The following is a 24,379-nucleotide window of genomic DNA, read 5'->3' as shown; positions in this document are numbered from 1 at the left end:
TCTGTCTATGTTAGAATTTAAAAATTGTGTGGTGTTCAGAAAAAGAGAAATTTTCTTTCACTTAAGGTCAGAGAACATGATTGATGCTGTTACAGAATTTTCAGGATTGTTCATGTTCGTATGGTCTCACCTGTGTTATACTAATGCTGGAGGTTCTCATTGATAGGAGGTTGCACTGTCAAGCATGTCAAGTGCCATAATTTAAAGGCACTGGACACTATCGGTAGTTACTCTAAAACATTGTTGGCATAAAAATTGACTTGGTAGTGAGCAACGGAGAGCTGTTGGTAGTGTAAAACATTGTATGAAATGGCTCCCTCTGAACAAAACGTAGTTTTTGAGAAAGAGGTTAATTCTCACTAAAATATTAAAAGACTTCAGGCCTGAAGCCTATTTTAGGCATCTAAAAGCACACACGTTTTTGTGACGAGGGTGTTTTTTCTTCCAATATTCTCTTGCAAATTTGATGACTCATTGAGTCCAAATTTTCACAGATTTGTCAGGGAACGATTTTATACATCAATTTTGTATAGCAAAATATTTACACTCCACATTATTTGTGCACACTGAATGCTAACATTGAGTAGCAAATGGTGAGTTTTGAGTAGCATCCAGGACATTATGTGTAGTATTTTGCTCTGCTATACATGCACAAGGAAAATCGTTTGCTGTTTGTTATTTACTGCATTTGTTGGATACACCAAGTGAGAATAGCTTGGTCTTTAACAAATTACCAAACGTGTCCAGGGGTGGATTTCACAAAGAGTTAGGACTAGTCTTATCTCGAGTTAGGACCAGTTACTTGTCCTAACTTAGGACTATCCATGCAATTTGTATATCGCCTAGGACTTGTCCTAAGTTAGGATTAGTCCTAACTCTTTGTGAAATCCACCCCAGTGCCTTTAAATAGTTAGGCTTGAGATTTCATTTTATAGGAGATTGCAATAGCTCAATATGGATTTGCATCTTTGAAAATATATAATAAATCTGTCTTTATTTTTACCAAAAGGTGAGAATGAGAATCTGGACGATCTGATCAACGATGAGGAGGAAGAAGAAGACCAAGGAGGATCAGGGTCAGATGAAGAGATCGGAATTGGCAAGAAGAAGAAGCGGAAACGGAGAGGTGAGAAAGAAGAACTTCTCCTGCAGCCAATCATGTGAACTGTATTTCTTCTTGGTTGAAATTCACAGAACTTATTTCTAGCCTCCTTACATACTCTCTCTGAAACCTTGTCCCTAGCAGCTTTGCTGCAGAATGGCATGTTGACTTGTATTTATTTACAGATAAAATAGCATGCCAATACTGCACTGGAAATACAAGAAAAACATTAATCTCTTGATTGATTGATTTGTTTATTTGTTTTATTCACATGTTTTATATCAATTCAATTTTGATCAAATGGATATTGAATTGCAATAAGTGACTTTATAGCACTGTGCCCAACAAACTATCTCCATTATACGCTATAACTCTAAATAATAAAAATTATTCCTGAAATGATTTGATTTTAAAACCAAAATTGCTTTTGTAAAGCACCTTAAGTGCCAGTCAGGCAGATTTGGCGCTGTATCATTTTGGTAATATTATTATTAGTACTCAAATAAAAAAAAAGTAATAAGTGTGATTTCTCAGTACCTTATCCAGACACTTCCTGGTTAACTTCTTTGTAAACTATTTTGTTGTTTAATTTTTGTTCATTAGAAATTGATGACCGGCTTGAGGATGACGACTATGAACTGATCGAAGAGAATACTGGAGTTAAAGTTGAGAGGGTAGGTTACAAGATTCTTAGCCAAATCATCCCCCCCCCTCCCCACCCACCAACCCCTTTGCATTACAGCGAGGATTTATTCACTATCGGCAAACAGAAAAGGTCATCAACAGGTTCAAATCCCACACCACACCTCTGAGCCCACTAACTAAAGTTCTTTCAGAAGAATCAATCAGAGCAATGCTTACTCTACTCTGAAACCTTAAAACAACTATAGCAGGCTATCAAAAATGTTGAGACCAATAAACAAAAGTTACACCATGTTGCTTCAGAATGTTTCATATCACTCAATGATATTTTCACTTTCAGAAAAAGTTCCGGCGAGTGAAGCAAATCTCGGATGAGGAGGACAGCGATGATGGAGAGGGAAACTCAGCTTCACTGAACGAGGCTCATCAACGAGATGTCATCGCTAGAGAGATCTTCCAGGAAGACATGGAGGAAGAAGAAGAGGAACCGGTGAGTAGTCTTTATGGGAGCAAGAGTTGCAAAGAACACCCAATGTTCCAAGCCCTTGAAAGGATTGGGATACCTTTTGTAGCCTGACCGGAAAGAGATATTCCAAGGCTTGTTTTCCTGAGTCTGTTGTCACTCTTTGTAAGCATGAAGCAACGCGTGCGGTTCACGCCATACGAGGCGGTTATCTGCAAGAAGCTAATCCACCCTCACTTTTGGGGATTGCAATACATTGTTTGAAAAATGACTCATGTGGTAACAGATTGGTCCTGCAGCATGAACTGCAGTTGGTTGCCTCTAAGTTGCCTGTAAAAGTTGCCTCGTGTGACAAGGCCCTTCGATCCCTGATAGGTTCCTGCCTCAACACATTCATGACATTACACATTGGATAGTCAGCAACAAAATTAGGAAAATAAAAATTTGTTCAGGTAGTAAAGAAACGTCCAGTATAAGCCTGCCGAAAAATTGTATGCGGATGAACACGTCATGCAATATGAAGTGGTTTTCACTCTTCAGTATGATTTATTGTTTGTTTATTTGTTTATTTATTTGTTGTCGTTGATAGCCGGAGGAGGGTGAGATTCGAGAGAGAGATCCAATGGAAGATCAGTACGCAGAGATCGAATCCGACGAAGAAGAATCTGGTAAGAATTTTAATTTTCTGCTGGGCCCAATTTTACGGCTCTGCTTACTAATGCCGAATTCTGCGCGTATGATCACAGTCCTTCGCTTACTGTGCAATCGCAAATATTCTCCACTAGCTGTATAAGCGAAGAACTCCCTCGCACAAGCCAAAAATCCTGCTAACTCGTGAACACACTTAACGTACACGTAAGTGCCGATTATTTGCTTGCGGAACCAGCGCCATAAATTGGGCCCAGATTGTGTATTGTTTGTCTCCAACAGGGGTACATCTCTCTTTTTAGTGTTGCATACACCCACTAACCAGGGTTTGCCCTTAACTTTGTCAGTGACTGGCCAGCGTGACCAATTGTTCTGTCAATTTTAATAGTCCACCGCAAGAAGTTGAGTGCTCCTCAGAAGTTATATATCATTTGGCCAGTGGACCACTGTTATTATTAACAAATTAAGGCGCCCAAGCTTTTGGACTGTGTATTGTCGGGGTCAAAGAACTGCCCTGTATTTAATTAATTGTTATTGTTTGCAACATATCATGTTGCCCTAGAATGACCCTTGTGAAAGTGTTAGTTTTCACCAAAATAAAGAATGGAAAGTCGGCTTTGAACTTGTGTGTCCCTTGCCTGCTATAGTTGTTCGAAGATTTGTTACTTGCAATCCGGCAATATGGGTGTTATGACAGATTGAGGTCAACCTCGCTTCACTTTCATACAAAACCAATGGGGACATCGCTAAAAAGTCCAAACAGCAGTAGAACAAAGAGAAGTGCTCGTTTTACAGGATTAACAAATGTGGGGGCGCGTTTTTGTGTGTGTGGGTAAGCATATAGTATGTATGAAGTGTGGACCTGCTTTGTAAGGACAATGGGCGCTTCCAATTTGTCTGTTTAGCTTTCTCAACGTTTGATCTGAGAGTAAATTTTGCGTTACAGGCATGCCACATGCTGAATAAATGGATATATATTGCACATACAGTATCGACCGCCATATTTGACGACAAACAATGGAAAAGAGCATGCGCTACACACAACTCTCGGCCACTTGCCAATGAGAGGCTTTCACCTGTGCATGTTTCATCAAAGATGGTGGTCTATGGCATGGCGTGGTGTGCAATCCATCTGAACATACTCTTTATCACTGATGTAAAATTAACATCTATTAAAAAATGATTGCCGTACGCATTGCATTGGGAAGCAAATTTGATTAACTCTGATCAAAGGCAGGGCTGTATGCTTCGTTTTTGAAAGGACAAGGGCACCAAGGCATTTTCTCTTTGGCAAAGGGCACCCTATGAGGAAATTGTAAATTTCTACTGGAGCATTTCAAGGGCACCAAGGCAATGACATGGGGCAACGGAGGCAATCACCTCCGTGAAGTATCAGGCCTGCAAAGGCATGCTACTATACATTACTATGTAACCTGTGGTGTGACATGTTTTTTTTTAAACCACTGAGCCTGGGCGCAGGCGTTTTTTCGTATAACTGAATGCTTAATCAACTGCTTGCCAGACCAATTGGAGATAAATATGACTGGTCCTTAGCTGTTTTCGAATCGAAATTTGGCCAGTGGACCACTATTTTAGGAGAGAGCGCTGTTACTGCATGTACAGAAGACTGATCTCAGAAAAATATTTATTTTTGTAATGATTTGCATTCGGGTTGCATTTGAGTAACTTTTAAAACAGATTTATAATTTATCCTTAGCAAATAAAAACCGGTTGAATTTCTTAATTTATTTTCATGTAATTTGTAACTAATGTATAAATGTTAGGTTTTAATATTAATTTTGTATTGTTCATCAAAGATGTGCTTTGAAAGTGCAGAAAGTTGTGAAGAAATATTGTTTGCTTTTGCAGCCTTTTTATTTTAATTGGGCCCAGTTGTAAATGATGTGATGCAGAGATAACACAGCTCAGTTCTTCCTTCACCTTCAAAAGAGGACCCATCATCACCAACTCAAATCCTAATAATAGGCCATATCTGAATTGGCTACGCCTACGGCTTGAATTATTGCTACAGGTGTTGCTAAGGACGTCGATTACTCCACCATGATGACGTAGTGATCCAGCTGTAGCTTTTACAATAGCCACCAATTAAGATTAAGGGTTAACACATTTTTTGTCAAGTCAGAACCATTTTCAATCAACGATGTAGCACCCTGCTTTCAGCCATTCTGATAGCTTTCAGAATGAGGAACACCAAAGCATCTGGTTTTGACATGTCACTCACAAGACAAGGGATGCGCTACCTCCTAGTCCTATAGGCAAAACTCCAGTCCTGTGAAGTTTTGTAGCAGATTTGTTTGGCACATTCACGACAAATTCCATTCCAGGGATCATATTTATGAAGTCAACCTCGGAACATCTATCTTGGTGGAAGCGAGGAGGTTGTTCCATAGTTGCTCACGCTCTTCAGATGCAAGTTTCTGGAGTCTCGGAGGATAATCTTGGAGCCCCTGGATGTGTTACATGTAGGATCTGGGCAGATTTTTGGGCCGTCTTTTATCGGGCGAATTGGAGCGTTGTTTGACGTAGCTGACTGCTGGAATGCCAACACCAGTGACACTGTACTTCATTCTAACATAAATCTACTGCTTTAGATTAGCCGTTGCATGAGAAACTTGTTTTAAAGTTACGATAAAAAGTTTTAGCGTGTCCCAAAAGTCACCCCTTCACTGCTCTGTCCAGGCACAATGGATCGCCTCCTATCTGAAAAATGTCTCTCTCTTCTGCTTTCTTTATTTAGCAGAAAATTGCGACTGCGGCTGCAACGATCACGATCACGGTTCCATGCAACGCAGAGTGCTGCGCCGAGAAGAAAATGAAATGAATTTCCAAATTTCCGCTAAAGAGTTGCTTCAACTCGGGAAAGCGCTGTCCGACGAGAGAAGTACCAAACCTAGATTGGAGTCGACAACCACAGCGGGTGTGAAAGCAGCCGATTCGACAGGTCCATGGAAGGTCAACGATGTATTTTCGGGTTCCAATGACGATCAAGCGGAGCTGCCCGTCGATTTGATCATGGCGGCACTGTCGGATATCAAAACAGATATGAAAGAGCTTAAGTCTGATGTGCGGAAACTGATAGCAGGCCAGAAGGCACTTCGTCAATCTGTAACGTACATCTACTCCAAAATGTCCCAGAGAAGTGTAGCCAGATCCCAGCCGACCACCCCTGTCATCTCGACCCAGATCATCACAAACCCTGTCATCTCTACCCCAATTGTCTCCAACCCTATCATCTCGACCCCGATCATCTCAGTCATCTCAAACCCTACCATGTCGAACCGGATCATCTCGACTCAAATCAACTCGAACCTTATTAACCCTTACATCCCGACCCCATCATCGAGCATACAAGCCTCACATTCTGGGACCTCATCAGCCAGTCAAAGTCTAACCGCTGAAGCCATTCCTCCCAGGTATGTCATTATCGCCGAGAACACCTACCTGTTGGGCGGAGTGGAGGGGTTTCCGCGTAACCTGTCCGACTACAAAAGGGCCTTGAAGAAAGTCATCTCGAGGGCCGCTGGGAAAGCGGAGACGATGGGCCGACTGTTGTGCTCCCTCTTGGTCAAGATGGAGTTCAGTGAGATAGAGCTGTCCCAAAAGAACGTCTCGGGGAAAACGAGAGATCCGGTAACGAAGAAACTGCTAACCATCCCCAGGTTGAACCCCAAGATATTAGACGCTATTTTCCGCCAAGCCAAACTTCAGTTTCCAGATTTCATCGATAGCGCCAATGACACCGGTTGTCCAACGGTGCGACTTGTGAACGATAGTTGTAAACATATACGACGAAGACTGATGCTTCAGCAGCAGTTGTTATGAACTACCATCACGCATCCTATTTTATTTCCATCAACAATACCAACTTAAGTATGGCACACGAACCTAAATTCATCACCCTACATTTTATTTGAAATCTTCAACCCATATCTGCTAAACCTGAACGAAAAACCCGTAGTGTAATAACAAGATACAACCGTTTCAGATAGGTGCTCCAAAGAGTCGTCGAACCAAATTCTGAAATGAGTACATGAAAAGTTTGACGTCTGAAACAGTTTTGAGCGACTGGACATGCTAGGGGTAGAGAGATGGACTGTTGCAGTTATTTGGAACACTACTAGAGTTGCTATCGCATTTGTTGTGTGCTACTCAGATTCATTGTCAATATTTGTCTGAAAGTTATTATACAATGAGTTGTTACTATTATTAGTCAATTGAAAGATAACAAGACCACTGGGGTTGTCTGTCTGCAATTTTACTGTCCCATCGCTAAAAGTACCTGTGCAGCCAGTCAAGTGTTAATTTTGAACGATGGGCCCAATTTCATAGAGCTGCTTAAGCAGAGAATGGACCTTAAAAAATGCACATGACGTCATAAAAAGTAGGTTGTTCATTGGCCAACCTGTGCGCTGCGCATACAAATTTTTGCGTCTCGATTGTTTTGTCACCGTTTTGCCTCTTAGATGGCGGCTGGATGACGTCAAGGCATAAGGTCTGTCATCTGTATTGCTTTAAAATGATTGTCTGCTAAGCAGAAATGAAGCAGGATACCAGTCACAAGTTGAATGTGACATGGTAGTTTGGCTAGTAACCATGGTAAGCATAATTTTGTGCTTAAAAACTTTTGTGGCTTAAGCTGCTCTATGAAAGTGGGCCCTGGTGACGTTGATTGAGGGGGGTCAATCAAGTTTGTTTGGGTGTAATTATTTGCGTGGTAGTTATGTTTGTAGCTCACGTGTAGCAATGATCAATAAATAAGCCTAGGAAGGAAAAGTAATCTTATGTGACAAATAAGGTGGATATAAATTAAAACTGAATCGATCTTTGCACTCCATTACCCTCTGGTTGGGGTTTGGGGTTTTGGGTTTGGGTTTTTTCCATGATTAGTTCCTTCAATTTTGAATCTCATTGCTGTGATTTTGTCTTGCCCTTTTATTTGTTTTTCCCTGTATGAATGTTATTTTTATAACTTGTTAATGTAGTTTAATAAAATTTTTTGTATGTTTGTTTGTTTTTGCAATCTTCCCATCAAGGGAACTTGCCAAACACCCACATGAGGATATACAATGTAGGGTCTAAACACCAAGTTGGAATTGGCCAATCTTTAACTCTACAAACATTGGTATAAAATCCATGATAATGAATTACACAAATCCATAAAATTTGATTGCGTAAATGGACGGCAAACTTATTTTATAGTCATTTTGAAATCAATGGTTTAGCTTGGTAGGGTTTGAACCCACAACCTTGCAAGTCATGCAGTCTAACCATTTGACCACAGTGACGCGCTCAATTTTTGGTAGCCTGGTCACCTGAGTGTGGGTTAGAATCCGATCGGTACACGTGCATCTCAGAGCAAGACACTTTTCTATTGCCATAAATTGCTTCTCAACACCCAGGAGTAAATTGTTATGGTGTACAATATAGGTAGAGATTGTTGATGTTAAAAATTAGCATATTTGCCAATTTGCTGATGGTGCTGCGTACTTCTGATGAGTTGAGATATTTTGAGACCTGGTGATTAGGGGTAATAATGTTAAACTTAGCGATTTCTGGGGGACTCTATTGTGGCAGCAGACTTGCCAGGTAAATCTATTGTTCTATGACATGTGAGCATGCTCAGAACGATGTAAACAATGGAAAAATACCGGTTAGGTCTGCTGCCACCAACATGACCAAGCGTTCAAAAGTCTCCCATTGACAGGTTTGCAGGAATGCTATGGGTTCAATGAACAAGTAGGTCTCACGGGCCACAGAGACCATGGTTAGGTCTGCTGCCACCAAGCGTTCAAAAGTCTCCCATTGACAGGTTTGCAGGAATGCTATGGGTCCAATGAACAAGTAGGCCTCACGGGCCACAGAGACCATGGTTAGGTCTGCTGCCACCAAGCGTTCAAAAGTCTCCCATTGACAGGTTTGCAGGAATGCTATGGGTCCAATGAACAAGTAGGCCTCACGGGCCACAGAGACCATGGTTAGGTCTGCTGCCACCAAGCGTTCAAAAGTCTCCCATTGACAGGTTTGCAGAAATGCTATGGGTCCAATGAAGTAGGCCTCACGGGCCACAGAGACCATGCCCTCAATTGCCCTGGTCTTGGCCTTTGTGCCCCTTCAACATTTTTCCATCGACTTTTAGGTTTTCAATGGAAAGGCCCTTTTCAAAATGAAAATGGCCTTGCACTCTAAAATCTGATACACCTGGTCGTGATATTGTATGGCGCTTGTAAAAGTACATAATAAATACACATTTTTATTATTACTATTTTAACTATATTTTTACTATATCAATTTTGGTCTGGTGCTGTTGGATGAAAGACAAAAATAAAAAGTGTAGATTTGTATTGAAAAAAAAGCATTGTTTACATTTGTGCAAGTTGTGTTTAATGTACTGGGACCCCCTTCCCCCATGGAGCTGTAACATAACAAAACAACCTCCATCAGATTAAGCCAAAGTACTGTCATGTTGTCGCCTCCAGGCATCGGTAGAGGTGAAGCTAGATTTTTAAAACCTTGAGGTTGGGGCCTTTTTGGGGGGATTGATAATAATAAAAAAAGGGCAGCAGGTCAAATTTTCAAGATTACAATTAAATGATAATCAACCACACTATTTGCACCAGGGATAAAGAATATTAGTTTTTGTTTTTTACCCATACACCGATGTATGTTAGCACTGTAATATGCCTGTGATAGTTTTTCACAGGACTCTGGAAAGTATTGAGTATACAGTGGTTACACACATCAGTATAAGGGTAAAAAAACAAAATTGACATTCTAAATAAGTAAAAAAAAAAAAAAAAAAGCATTCACATTACATACATTGCACTCAAGAAGCTGGTCAAATCATTGAGAAAAAAAGGTGGGTGTAAAATGCGTTTCATAAAATTAAGATGTTTTTCCAAAACCATGCGAGAACAAGGCCCAAGGCAGGGCGTGTCTTATGGGCAGGGTAATACTTCAATACTCAACAGAAGTAAAAGATATTTATCAGTTAAAATTTCATATATCAAATTATAAACCACTGGCATGACTGGGTAGATTTTAAATTTTGATTGTATTACCGGTTTTGAAAGGTTTTGTTATTGTTTTTATGTGGTACCTTTAGATCCGGATGACTTCATAGTCGACGATGAGGGCCAACCACTAGCAAAGAGGAAGAAGAAAGGTCATAAAGGTCATCGCTACACAGATGCGTAAGTTTCTCACAGCTAATTTTTTTTTTTTATTTTTTACCCAAAAGAAGTTTACCTGATCATTATTTAGAATATTTCAGCATAATTTGTAATCGGGAGTAAATTGTTTTTTTCAACTGCTACTGTGTCTTTTCCAACTTGTGTTTTCAAAGGTTTTATTCCATGGTATACAATACAGGACTTTTAGAGCTGACACATTATTCACAGACAGTGTTCATGTTTTGAGTGATCAACCATTGAATAACCAACTGAAAATGTGGGCATAGACCTAATCTGTTTTAGAACTAATGAAACTTTCCTGCTCTGTAATTTTCAGGTTTTTTTTACGTTACGACGTATAAACTGAAACTTTTAAAGATAACTTTTATTACATAGTATCTTCATTCATGTCATCATGGTCATGGTAAAAAAAGAATGATGTATACAAAGTATAAAACCCTTTCATTTGGTTTGTAACAATCAAAATCAGGTATAATTTTTCAGGTATTCAGAAAACATTTTTCTGGAATTTGACTTTATTTTTGGAGTAAAAAAAATTGATGTATAAAAAGTATAAAACCCTTTCATTTGGTTTGTAACAATCAAAATCAGGTATAATTTTTCAGGTATTCAGATAACATTTTTCTGGAATTTGACTTTATTTGTGGAGTAAAAAAATTGATGTATAAAAAGTATAAAACCCTTTCATTTGGTTTGTAACAATCAAAATCAGGTATAATTTTTCAGGTATTCAGATAACATTTTTCTGGAATTTGACTTTATTTTGGAGGGAAATTTTTCACAGTAAAAAAAGTGGTTTTACATACGGTACGTGTAGCATGAACTTTCAGAAAAAGAGTGTTTCAATACTAGATAAAAGCACTGGAAACCTTTGGTAATTGTCAAAGACCATTATCTCAACATATGCATAAAATAACAAACCTGTGGAAACCCGAACTCAATAGATTGTTGAAGTTGAGAGAGAATGGAAGAAAAAACACCCTTCTTGCACAAGTTGCATGCTTTCAGATGCTTGGGACTTCGGCTGAGGTCTCAACATCATTTCAAATATTAAGTAGGAGAAGACTTCTTTCTCAAAAACTACAATCCTTCAGAGGGAGCCGTTTCTCACAATGTGTTATACTATCAACAGCTCTCTATTGCTAGTTACCAAGTAAGTTTTTGTACTAACAATTGTTTTGAGTAAAACTACCAATAGTGTCCAGTGCCTTTAAGCAGTTATATGGTTTTTATCCTTACTAATTCGATATAATTTTTGTTAATGTACGTAGGGCTCTCCAAGAAGCTCAAGACATCTTTGGTTTGGACTTTGACTTCGAGGAATTCAACCAGTACGACGAGGACTATGAGGAAGCTGGGGAGGAAGACTCGGAGGTTAGTACTTTCGTCTCTTCTCAAAGATTTCATTTTCAAATTAGTTTTGTGTATAATTTCTTCCAAGTTTGCCCCTAAACAAGGCTCAAAGCCACTCTTGGTTTTCAGGAGCTTCAAGAAGAAAATTGTGGTAGAGCAGATAAGAGCACCATACTTAAACTCTGGTGTTTCTGGATAAGACCAAACGACCAGTTAGTCCAAACCGCGCTTACAACGCCCTCTATGTCCACCAAGAAGCCACTCTTGATAAGGAGCTTCAAGAAGAAAATTGTGGTGGAACGGATAAGAGCACCATACTTACTCTGGTGTTTCTGTCCCAAATCCTTTGGATGACTTTGAAAGTATTGGATAAAGTTAGGGTTCACAAGGAATGAGCCTTAGGGAATTGTTTAGAAAGAACAAGACCTTCCCGAATAAAAAGAGTAACTATAAATATGTGTAGTAGACTGGCAGGTACAACCATTTGTAAAATCTTTTTTGAGGGAGTCTTGGCTCTGAAAAGAGCTGGTTTGGTCTCGACTTTTCGAACAGTATACTCTGCTCGTCTTCAGGAGAATGCTGGACTACTGGCATACTGGTGGTGGTTGAGCTTTTGTTTGAGGGATGCACATTTGGGCAGGAAGGATTCAAGCTGTTCTTGTCCGGTGAAGCGTGGTGGCTGGGGTGTGTGAGTTTGTATTGCCTTACGTCTGAGGACATTAAACAAAATGGACAATAGGTCCTCACTAGTCGGTTCTATGTTTTCAGGTGTCCTCACTAGTCATTCGTATATTAAACCAATGGGGTTTGCTTCAATACAGGAACAACAGAAAGTACATAGGTGTCCTCTATCGTATAGAAGTGCTGTACCTGTGTGCGTTGGAGTGTGTCAGTGTCGTGGTGAGCTGCTGCTGGAAGGGTCGGCTTCAAACACCATTTTATATAGATAGATACATGTATATAGATATATAGATAAAATGGTTTATTAAAAAACTGTCCTCGCAGCACAAAGGCTGAATTACAACAATTTTACATAAATTGGAAATAAAAAAATAAAAAAATAGGTGAAATAGTTAAGCCACTCCCCTAAATTTAGACATTGAAATTGAATTTACCTTCCCAAGCCATGAAATTCTCCTTCATCATGAAGAGAATGCAAGGTGCTTTCATTTTGTGTCTGGAGTATTTTTAACTTGACAGACTTCTCTTGTTTATTTTGTATAGTATGAGGATGAAGAGGATGAGGTTGGTGATGGAACGAGGAGAGTACGCAAAGCTGGCAAGAAGAGATCATCCAAGAAAAGCATCTACGATGTAAGTAGCTGACTGCACTCTATTACAAATTCCCACTGTTTTCAACTTACTTTAGACGATTGTACTTTATTTTATTTGGAAATTGGAAATTAATACTTATTTTGCTTGTTTTCACACAATATAGTAATTGAAGTCCCATTCTTGGGTGTCTTACTAGCTTGGTATGTTGGAGTTCTCTTATTGTTTTGTGCCTGATAATTGTTCAAATTAAATCCAATTCCATTTGGATCAATGCAAGTTCATACATACTTAAGTGGGAACTCCACTGCGATTCACGTCTGCGGTTAATCCTATTGCGGGGTTAGGATCTCGTAACTGTGGATCTATGTAGTGGGAACGCAGTCATACCTGTTGCTCCACATACAATTATCCTCTAGAGGCACCCAATGTGTAATGAAGTGCCATTTAAGAATTGGGTTGTATTACTATTATCAGGGATGTGATTCCTCAAATTTAAAATGGAATTCTGGTTTTGTTTTGCCATAAAAAGAGAAATTATGTTTTGGCTTTATTTCCCCCCTCCCACCACCCAAGAAATGGAGGTATAACCAAATAACAACGCCCCATATTGCAGAGTGGGGCTTTTAAAACTGAAGATAAATAATTGGGCTTCATGCTCGCAAGTTTTCGAGGTCGCATGTTTTTCGCGCTCAGAGTTCTTCTTTTTTTCTCAACAGCCTATCACATCTCTGTATTGTTATGTAGTCATACATGTATGTAGGCGTCTGTGGCCGCTGTAATCTGTGAAGGGTTAATATGATTGACAACCTTTCTTTGTTCTATCTTTCAGGTATTTGAGCCCAGTGATTTGGAGAGAGGTCACTTCACTGATATCGATAGTGAGATCAGAGCAACTGATATACCAGAAAGATGTCAGGTATGCACACTCAATTTCATGTCAGCTCAATTCAGTCTTGTTTGTCATGACGGTCTAACAATTGTGCAACGTAATGTTCATCTTACTCATTCGTACTCCACATAGGGTGCATTCGTTTATCTTCCCTGGGTCGACCCCGCAGTGCTCACTCGGGTGAGCCCCTGACAAGAGCTAATCAAACGATCACACTCGCCCTCTCGTGGTGAGGGCATGCACCTCGGGTCACCCCAAGTGACCCACTTCACAAGCAGGGCACTGGGGGCTGACCCGGGTGAGCCCCGTCAAAGCTATTCGAACGAACCGGGGCAGACCGGGGTTGACCTAGGGAAGCTAAACGAACGCACCCATAGTCACAACCGTTCACAGAGTGCAGTGTTGTCAGCTCGAGTCGTTGACTTGGACCTAGATGACTCGCTAATTTCATTGACTGTCGACTTAAGTTGTGACTTGACTTGACTTGAACAAAGATGACTCCCGACTTGACGTGAGAAAAATGACTTGGTTGAAAGAGTAAGGCCCAGTCACAAAGGCCCTGATAACGAGGATGGAAACGATAACGTAAAAAAGCACGCCCTCGATTGGTAAAATTGCTCCACGCAGAATACACCTTTTTTCACCGTTTTCGTTCTCGTTATCGGGGCCTGTTTGACTGGGCCTTAAAGGAACACGTTGCCTTGGATCGGGGGAGTTGGTCTATAAAAAAGCGTTTGAAACCGTTTGTTGTGAAATGTATATGGTTGGAAAGATGTTTTAAAAGTAGAATATAATGATCCACACAAGTATCACTAAAAATTGCACGGTTTTCATTTTACGTCGCGAATTAACAAGGTCGGCCATTTATGGGAGTCAACTTTTTTACTCCAATAAATGGCCGGCCGTGTTAGTCGACGCGGTAAAACGAAAACCACGCAATTTGAGGCATATTTATGTAGATCATTGTATTCTACTTTTACAACATGTTTCCAACCATATCAATTTTATAGCAAATGGTTACAAACGCTTTACAAAGACCAACTCGACCGATCCAAGGCAACGTGTTCCTTTAAGACAGGAAGGGGAAGAGGAGTTGACAGGCCGTGTAGGACATACGTGCATATTTTCAGCAATAAGCTGAATTCATCGCTTTTGGTTTCTCACCTGCCATTCTTACTTGAAAACCTTACCAAGGGACAATTTCCAGCAACTTTGCTAAGCAGAATAACTGCACTGATCATATTTACTGCAATATACTATATTGTAGTAAATATCAGCGCCGTTCACAAACCTGCCAACAACATGACGTCTATGAGCGTGTGTTGGGGTTTGCGTACGTGTGCCATAGCAATCAAACTGAGAATGCTGCGTGCTTCATTGATGTACGCATTTAGACGCACAAACGGTTTGCCCTACAAGATGGCGACTTTCATAGCAACAAAGGGGTTATTCAATAGTTCTATTGAAATGCCAATATTGTGCAGCAAATGGTGATTTTCAGTAGTGAATTTGGGAAGCATTTGCCTGTGTTCACTGCATAGTCTTTGTTTTTGGATGTTCTCAGCTTCGCCGGGTACCAGTCACCAAGGCAGGTGACCCTGAGCTTGACGAGGAGGCGGAGTGGATCTACAGACAGGCTTTCTTAACACCTCCAACCTCTAATCAGGTACGCGTTATTGATTGATTAGTTATTATTGGTAAATAATCAATGATTGATGAATTTATTACTGAAAAGTTTGATTGATATTAAATTTTTACTGAAAAGGGTTATTGATATTTACTAAAAAAGATTGATTTAATGGTAAATTTTTACTAAAGAGATTGATTGATATTCAGTTATTACTGAACAGAAAGATTGATATTAAATTTTGACTAAAAAGATTGATTGATATTTAATTATTACTAAAAAGATCGATTGATATTAAAATATTACTGTGCAGATTGATTGATACATGTATTCATGAATTTTAGAAATGTTACTGTCAGAAATGATTCTCAGATTGTGTATTCCAGATACGGATTTTTCTTCCTGCGTCCAGACTTCACCGCTCTGGGCTACTGGCGATATATCAAAAATGCTACCACCATTTGAAATGAACTTGGGATATGAACCTACGACCTCTGGATTAACACGCCAGAGCTCTACCCATTGAGCTCTCTAGCTCTATGCTGGTGGTCTCCCTATGGCTTCTGACCAGAAAGCCGGAACAAAGATATGGACAAAATATTGAGACCGCCGAGTTCAGTTGTACCCTGTCAGACTCCATTGTGGTTTATTACTTGATATTTATATACGCTCAGACAAGTTTAGGGACTGATACTGCATAAAGAGTACCTAACCTAGCATAAACTTTTCTTTTCTCACCATGCAGGAAAGCTCAGAGCAGGACAGCGGGTATGGCTCAGGCTATGAGAGGAAACCGCCACGCACCAAGAACAGAATCCGAGAGGCCCTGCATTTCATGCGTAACCAACACTTTGAGGTCAGTGACTAGTATAAAGATTTCTCGGGTTCTCCCCCCCAAAAAAAAATAATCAAGAGAAAACCATATAGAATGCTCCAGATTGCACAGTAGGACTTTAAATAAAGGCAGTGGACACTATTGGTAATTACTCATAACAATTATTAGCATAAAACTTAATTGGTAACAAGTAATGGGGAACTGTTGATAGTAAAAAACACTGTGAGAAACGGCGCCCTCTGACATTCTGAAGTAACGTAGTTTTTGAGAAAGAAGTAATTTTCCACAAATTTGATTTCGAGACCTCAGATTTAGAATTTGAGGTCTCGAAATCAAGCATCTGAAAGCACACAACTTTGTGTGACAAGGGTGCTTTTCTTTCATTATTATCTTGCTAGTTCGATGACCAATTGAGCTAAAATTTTCACAGGTTTGTTATTTTATGAATATGTTGAGATACACCAGTGAGAAGACTGGTCTTAGACAATTACCAATAGTGTCCAATATATTTAAAAATTAAGTGCAAAAGTACCGAACATTCCGAAGACCTTGTTTCGGTTCAGCTTGCTTTGACCAAACATCCAAGCATTTGTGGTCAAGAATGTTCCACAGGTTTGACAAATCTTGGGAAAAAACATGATTGATGTTAATTAACTATTTTTCTTGCATGCTATGATATCATTTCTTTTTTTAAACAGAACACATCGAAAACTTACATAAGTAAAATTTAAATGTTGTTGTGTCTGTTTCTAGGTGCCGTTCATTGCCTTCTACCGTAAGGAATACGTAGAGCCCGAGTTGAACTTCAATGATCTGTACAAGGTTTACCATTGGGATGAGAAGGTTAGTTGATATGAGATAGAAGAGCACACCTTGCATGTTGTGGCCGAGTGGATGAGAACACCGGTCTATAAGCTCTGGTGTTTCTGATCAGCAGAGGGATGGTTCGAGTCCCAGTCAAGACACTTGTGTCCTTAAGCAAAGACACATAATCATTGTTGCTACGTCATATGGGATATAAAGTTGTAGGTCCAGTGTCTTGTGTAATGCACATAAAAGAACCCAGTGCACTTATTGTAAAGATGAGGGGTTTGCCCCGGTGTTCCTGGTCTGATCGGCAGCATATTGTGCCACATCACCTCGTAAACCATTACCCAAACATCAATGTAGCTCCACAATACCTTGCAGGAAAATACTGAATGTTAAAGCGCCTTAACCATCACTGATTGATGGATCTGAGGGCAATATAAGAAGCTACTGTTATTATTAGTGGCTGAGACCATATCTCTGTTAAAGCCATTGGACACTTTCGGTAAACAGTATTGTCCAAGGCCCACACTTTGTGTATCACAACTTATATATATAAAATAACAAAGCTGTGAAAATTTAGGCTCAATTGGTCATCGGAGTCGGGAGAAAATAACGGAAAAAGTCACCCTTGTTTCCGTAGTTTCGCCGTGTCTAGACATGTGTTTAAAATAAATCCGCAATTCTCGATATCGAGAATTGATATTGTTTTAACGTTTTCTCAAAAAGGAAAGCATTTCATGGAATAATATTTCAAGAGAAGTCTTTCACTTCTGTAAATCTGTGAACTTTTAATTTGTTTTCTGTTCCGAAAGTGTCCAATGGCTTTAAAGTATAATCAACAGTGTTGCTGCTGCCAACGGCAATAACCAAAACTGGAAGTCACCTCATACAGACATGACTAAGCCAGGGCGACTAGTGTGACTAGTGTTCCAAGTCATGACGAGTGAACGAGTAATAGGCGACTCCCATATTTGACTACTACGGAAATAGTCACAACTTCCTACTTCGTGAACCATCTGTGTCGCTCACAACTATTCACAAAAACATAATTTACTTACAAAACGCAATCAATCATCAGTGACACAATCCTTCAATCATTTCAGCACAAATTTTACAATGCATCTTGGGAATTACAAATTAGTCACAACTAGGGTCAAAGTTGCAACTATTTGAGGCGCGACTAGTCAAGTAGTGAATTTCACTAGTCACCCAGGCAGGGCCTTAATTTCAGATCATTTCTTATGCAATGACTAACACCCTTTATAAACTGTATTGTCCCTTCTTCAGTGGTGTCAGCTCAAGAACCGGAAGGAGAACTTGAAGAAGCTGTTTGGGAAGATGCAGGCTTATCAGTTTGATCAGATCAGTACGGATGACCTCCTGCCTGACTCAATCAGACCCTTAACGGAGGCAGACTTACACAGGTGAGAGGGCTAATATGTTTTCCCTAGAATGCCTCGCTCGATCATAACTGTGGAGGAGTGGCCGAGGGGTCTAGTTCACCGACCCCAATCTCTGGTGTTGTCAGCAGCAGAGTATGTGTTCGATACCCGTTCATGATACTTGTGCCTTTGAGCAAGGCACTTAACTACAATTGCCTCGAAAAAGTTGGGACAGAAGGGCATTCTGCTCTACCAGCCAGGCTCCGATAGTAGATGATACCCATACCTACATCCTTACGGACTGTGAAGGGGGTTACCCTGTTTCAGCCCCATGAGTAGGTGGCAAGGTGCCCCTGATGAAAGTTAATTGGGGTGGATAGCTCAAAGGCTTTTTGAATAAATAATATCGAACACGATATTAACCCTGGGAAAGAGAAGCAACTATAGTTTAAGGCAGTGGACACTATTGGTAATTACTACAAATAATTATTATCATAAAACATTTATTGATTACGAGTAATGGGGAGAGGTTGATAGTATAAAATATTGTGAGAAACAGCTCCCTCTGAAGTGACGTAGTTTTTGCGAAAGAAGTAATTTTCCACAAATTTGATTTTGAGACCTCAGATTTCGAATTTGAGGTCTCGAAATCAAGCATCTGAAAGCACACAACTTAATGTGACCATGGTGCTAGTCTTTGACAACCACATTAGTGTCCAGTGTCTTTAAGCAGCTTGCTTAAGGACAGAACTTGAATTTGATGCTAAAAACCGCTTGGCCATGACACTCTATAAACAACTTCAACTTTCACAAAGGTCGCTTATTTGCCAGTGATTTTTAAACTGATTTCCTTTGCACCAATTTGATTCTCTAAACCACTCGGCCATGACTCCCTATAAACAACTAAACTTTCACAGAATATCTTGTTTTTGTGTTTTGAACCGTTTTTCCCTCGTGCATTGACTCCAATTCCCACTCTATACCACCAGACTCGAGGAGGTAGACTCCATGGATAAACTGAAGGACGTCTACATGCACTTCCTCCTATACTACGGACGGGACATCCCCAAGATGCACAATGCCCTCAAGAGAACCAACAAGAAGAGTAAAAAGAGAACTGTCCAGACCAAGCTTATCCGTCGCCCCGTCAAGAAGATGGTCACCAGGACGATACGCCGCCCCAAGGAGAAGAAACCCAAGGAGGATGGAGAGGAAGATGAGGAAAAAGAAGAAAAAGAGGACAAAGAGGAAGGGGAGGAGGATGGCGAAGAGAAAGAGAAGAAGGTGAGGGGCTAATTGTTTTTAGTATTCTGTAATATGATTTGAAATAATAAACCACTAGGGAAACTGACTGGGTAAGTTTTAAATGATTTAGGATTGGACAAAGAACAGTTGACTTTGTTCAGCCACAAATCATTTAAAACTGTCAGTTTCCCCTTTTGGTTTAGTATTTGATATCTGAAATACAAAGTTTGCATCCCCTTAAGGTGATCGACCTGGCTGCTGTTTCCCAGGTTGTATTGTTAATGGTTGTATGGTTTCTGACTGGCACACCGATGTTGCCAAAATAGGGAGACCTAAATTTTGCAAAATCAAGATACAGCATTTTTGCATTAATGCGACAATACTGTGCACCCCCAACTGTGTACATGTATGTGTCACCTAAAATATGCAGTAAACAGTCACACGTGCAATTGGATTCCTAATTTGAAGCAACCAAAATTTATCATGGGTTAATGACGACATGGTCAATACTTGACAGAATATTTTGTCAGCCACCCAAGTCAACTCTGTATTTATCTCTATATAATTACTAAGGATGAGGATTCTGAATCTGAGGAGGAGGTTGAAATCGAAGAGGAGGTGGACACTGAGGAGGAGGTTGAGGTCGAGGTTGAGGAACCTGAAGAGGATGAGGAGACCGGTGAAGAGGGTACCAGTCACCAGATCAAGCAGGCCACCAGGAAGTCTATGTACGCGATATGCCAAGAGGCTGGACTCGGTAAGACTCAAGTTTGCTGCATTTGTACTTCAGTTTCTATGCAAAATTGTTTTTGTGAAACATAAGGGCGCCCTTTGTTGTGTGTCTTGTCCGAGCTGTCTAGTGCACTTGACTTGAGATCTTGTGGTTAAGTCATCAAGGTGTGGGTTTAAAGGCACTGGACACTATTGGTAATTACTCGGAATAGTTATTAGCATAAAAACTTACTTTATAACAAGCAATGGAGAGCTGTTGATACATGTAGTATAAAACATTGTGAGAAACGGCTCCATCTGAAGTAACATAGTTTCAAGAAAGAAGTAATTTTCCACTAAAATAATTGAATTTGATTTGGAGACCTCACAGTTAGATTTTGAGGTCCCGAACAAGGGTGTTTCTTCTTCCATTATTATCTCCCAACTTCGACGACAATTTTTCACAGGTTTGTTGTTTTATGTTTATGTTGAGATACACCAAGTGAGAAGACTGGGCCCAATTTCATAGTTGCTTAAGCAAGAAAATAGCTTGCTTGTTTTACACATGTTACCATGGTTACTGGCCAAAATGTCATGCCATATACATTGCTTGTGACTGGTATTTAGCTGTTGTTTACTTAGCATAACAATTGAGCGGAGTCTTGGCCGGTATACTGATTTTACCAAGCAAGGATTTTGTTGCTTAAGCAAAATTGTGTTGCTTAAGCAGCTCTATGAAGTTGGGCCCTGGTCTTTGACAATTACCAATAGTGTCCAGTGTCTTTAAGGTCCTCTCATGGATGACACTTGAGTCATTGAGCAAGATGCTTTACTACATGTACATGTATATTTCTTATTTCCTCGCCAACTTTTATAAGCTTGAAGCTTGAAGCTTTGCAGTCAGTCAGACGGTTGACGTGTATATCTTTCCATAAAATCCAATGTATTGCTAGGCTTTGTTTGTCCTGTACAAAAACGGACAAGAATGTACTGGAATTCTTGCTCATAATCTCCCTTTTCAGGGTAAAATGATTACTGCGGAAGCTCAAAAATCATCAAAATATGCATAATAATGGTTGAACTGAGTATTATTGCCACTTTTACCATTATTGACACATTTTCCCCAGATGCCCTTGCCAAGAAGTTCGGTCTGACCCCTGAGCAGTTTGGTGAGAATCTTCGGGATAATTACCAACGATACGACCCTGAGCAACACCCAATGGAGCCTGCTGAGACAGCTAGGGAATTCATATCCAGGTAGGCACCGGGTTACTAGACATAGCAACAAATACAGTACCTGTAGCAAAATAACGGGACACTTGTTATGACAGCCTGGCATATATCTCGTTGGGCCCCCTCATCATGGCCCCCCGTGCCCCTTTCAATATTGTCTCTCATTGCGCGGTCTCTGGCGCTCCCATAAACATTGAGCAGGGGGATGGGGAGAGAATGTTTATTGTCAGGGGGAAGTGGACAGGGAATGTTTATTGTAACGTTGCGAATGGGTGGCCAAACCAATTTGGCTAGGATTGTAGATCATCTGCATTCTGTGCTCTCTCTGAGCTTTTTGGAGTGTAGTTTATGTGATGTGTATTTTTAGCATTAGTTTAGAATTTGCGCAATAGACTAATGTGCACTTTCTCAAAACTAGCTTGAAAACACACTTGTTCAGTCTTTCCTTTAAGTACTTTCATACACAGAGTTCCTTGTTTTAGGCGCCAGGAGTGTCTCTCTGACAGACATGGCGCACTACAAATGTCCATTATTTTTATTATTTATATAAATGAATAATCTGTTTGTTTTCATGCAGTAAATTTGCAACGGAGGAGTCGGTGATGAAAGCAGCAGGTTACATGGTGGCGCTGCAGCTAGCCAACGACCCGTTAGTGCGTCAGTGCGTCCGACAGACTTACTACGAGCGAGCGAAGATCAGTGTGCGTCCTACAAAGAAAGGAATCAAGGTAGGCTGTAAACAAAAATACATATTAGTACCAATAATTACGCAGATTCTGAAGATGTCAAGAAAACTCTAAATAAAGATTCCATTTATGCCATTGGAGGGAGCAAGGAATAGTCCACATCATGTCCAAACCTATAGCTTTTCTGTTAAATCTCCTGAATTGGCAACATCTGGGAGGTTCTTGGTCTAGATTAATTTATTTATTTATTTCCTCAAAACCTCCATGAAAGGAGGAGATAAAAAGATAAAAGTACATTAAGTTTACAGTAAAAGGGACATAATTGAATAACTATTAAGAAACAGGATAACCCTGACACTCAAAAGGATTGTCAGAACGATCTGATTAGCAAAAACAGGATAACCCAGACACTCTCGGACGACCCCCAGACCATATTGACAAAGTATGAAACAAAAGGATTGTCATAACAATCTGAGTAGCCGACCAAGAGTGTCAGGATCATCACATTCAAGGAACTGGTAACGAAACAAAACTGTTTTGACACTATCACAAATACCATGGTTGACGCAGTTTACGTACTTTAAGTCAGAGTTCAATTTCAGTCTGAAGAAAGGACTAATTAACGGGGAACCAAGGCCTACAAGCTATTTTTCAGGAATGTTCACATTTGTCCAATCTCACCACTGCTAGAGCAGGTAAGAGCACCGGACTCAAGCTTTGGTGTTTCTGATCAGCAGAGTGTGCGACACAATTGGTTCACCAAACTGGTAGTCAAGACTATTTTTTGTAGTTGGCAAGGCTATTAATGTGTAGTAGTCGAGGTGGCACGATTAATCGAGTAGTTGAAAAACAGTAGTCGAGGCTCGACTACGCAACTACTAGTCACGACTTTGCAATAAACGCACTAGTTGCCAGGCTTATTTATCAAACCTCTAGTGCTCTTAAAAGATCTTGTTTTCACTTTGTGGAGTTTATAAGACAAATCAAGCGAGACAAATATATTAAGTTGTACCCTTGATGATTTTGTTCACGTAGGAAATTGACGAGTCCCACCCGAGCTACAGCTGTAAATACCTGAAGAACAAACCAGTCAAGGAGCTGGTGGGAGACCAGTACCTGAAACTCCTTCAAGCTGAGGAAGAGAAACTACTCAAGATTGTCATGGACATTGACCTGGAGAAAAGCAGCAGGTATAAAGATTTATAAATATGATTTGTTAGTTAACTCACACATAGATACTTGTCATTTGATGGGTGAAACATATGTGATGGGCTCTGTGAAAATGAGTCACAAGGGGGACAATTAACTTATTGGGTTTTATACATGGCTGAAAAGAGCGTACAACAAGCTTCATTTTGACATATCTTACACAGTTGTATGATGTTTGGTTTAAAAGTTATGACTTTTGAAAAATAGGTTAAGTCATAATCTGAAAACAGCCCGTAAATAAAAACTTCAACTATTGACGTCTAATGTCTAAGGGGTGAACATGTTTTATTCACCTTTATCGATCAAAAACTAAGTTTTTATTCAAGAAAAAATTTGAACATATAAACCCTAAACAAGCATTAAAAAAAAATTCACCCTTCCATCACTAAACAGCCCTGTACTTGAAAGTGGGTTGTGCGACAAGCAATTTAGTTTTGTAGAGCCCATCACATAATATGGCATGTGTCATCCTTTATTTTGCCATGTAATTATTGCCACGACATTTGACAGTCGTATATCTGTATCTTTTATATGAAATAAATAAAGGACTGGTAAATTGATCTTCAATGCTCAATTCTTGTTGCATAAAATTGTGTGCTTTCAGATGCCTGAGAAAGGCCTGAAAGCTTTCTCAGGTTCAAATTTCTAAGAACTGCATTCCCTCAAAACTAGCAATGTTGGTAACTAGCAATGAAGAGCTATTGATAGTATCAAACATTGTGAGAAACAGCTTTGAGAAAGAGGGAATTTCTCACTCAAATTAAAAAGACTTCAGGTCTGCAGCCTTTTACCATGTTTACATGTACATGTATCTGAAAGCACACAAATTTGTTCAACAAGAACAAGGGTGTTTTTTTCTTTCATTATTCTTTTGCAACTTTGATGACCAACTGAGTCTTAACAGGTGTGTTTTTTTATGCATATTTTGGGATACACCAAGTGAGAACACTTTTCTTTGACATTTACCAAAGGTGTCTACTGCCCTTTAATCACACCAATCCTGTATTCGCCTGTACGAATAGCAATGTCATGAACAGCAGTTTTAGCAGTGTCATGGG

General features: G+C 39.9%; 1 protein-coding gene across 1 annotated transcript in view; it reads left to right on the top strand.

Moving 5' to 3' along the window:
* The window catches only part of LOC117289980 (transcription elongation factor SPT6-like), a 48,269-nt gene that overhangs the window by 1,710 nt on the left and 22,180 nt on the right, over positions 1-24,379 (top strand). The window contains exons 3-19 of the mRNA XM_033771183.1: positions 1,010-1,126; positions 1,706-1,776; positions 2,085-2,234; positions 2,797-2,875; positions 9,979-10,066; positions 11,338-11,440; positions 12,644-12,733; positions 13,524-13,610; positions 15,148-15,249; positions 15,956-16,066; positions 16,799-16,888; positions 18,143-18,279; positions 19,227-19,521; positions 20,056-20,239; positions 21,321-21,450; positions 22,004-22,154; positions 23,148-23,302. Of these exons, the coding sequence (XP_033627074.1) occupies positions 1,010-1,126; positions 1,706-1,776; positions 2,085-2,234; positions 2,797-2,875; positions 9,979-10,066; positions 11,338-11,440; positions 12,644-12,733; positions 13,524-13,610; positions 15,148-15,249; positions 15,956-16,066; positions 16,799-16,888; positions 18,143-18,279; positions 19,227-19,521; positions 20,056-20,239; positions 21,321-21,450; positions 22,004-22,154; positions 23,148-23,302 (2,140 nt within the window). The remainder of the gene's footprint in view (positions 1-1,009; positions 1,127-1,705; positions 1,777-2,084; positions 2,235-2,796; positions 2,876-9,978; positions 10,067-11,337; positions 11,441-12,643; positions 12,734-13,523; positions 13,611-15,147; positions 15,250-15,955; positions 16,067-16,798; positions 16,889-18,142; positions 18,280-19,226; positions 19,522-20,055; positions 20,240-21,320; positions 21,451-22,003; positions 22,155-23,147; positions 23,303-24,379) is intronic.

Source organism: Asterias rubens, chromosome 5 (assembly GCF_902459465.1).
Source record: "Asterias rubens chromosome 5, eAstRub1.3, whole genome shotgun sequence".
Lineage (NCBI taxonomy): Eukaryota > Metazoa > Echinodermata > Asteroidea > Forcipulatida > Asteriidae > Asterias > Asterias rubens.
The sequence above is the reverse complement of the archived record's forward strand: the minus strand, read 5'-3'. Positions and strand labels throughout refer to the sequence as shown.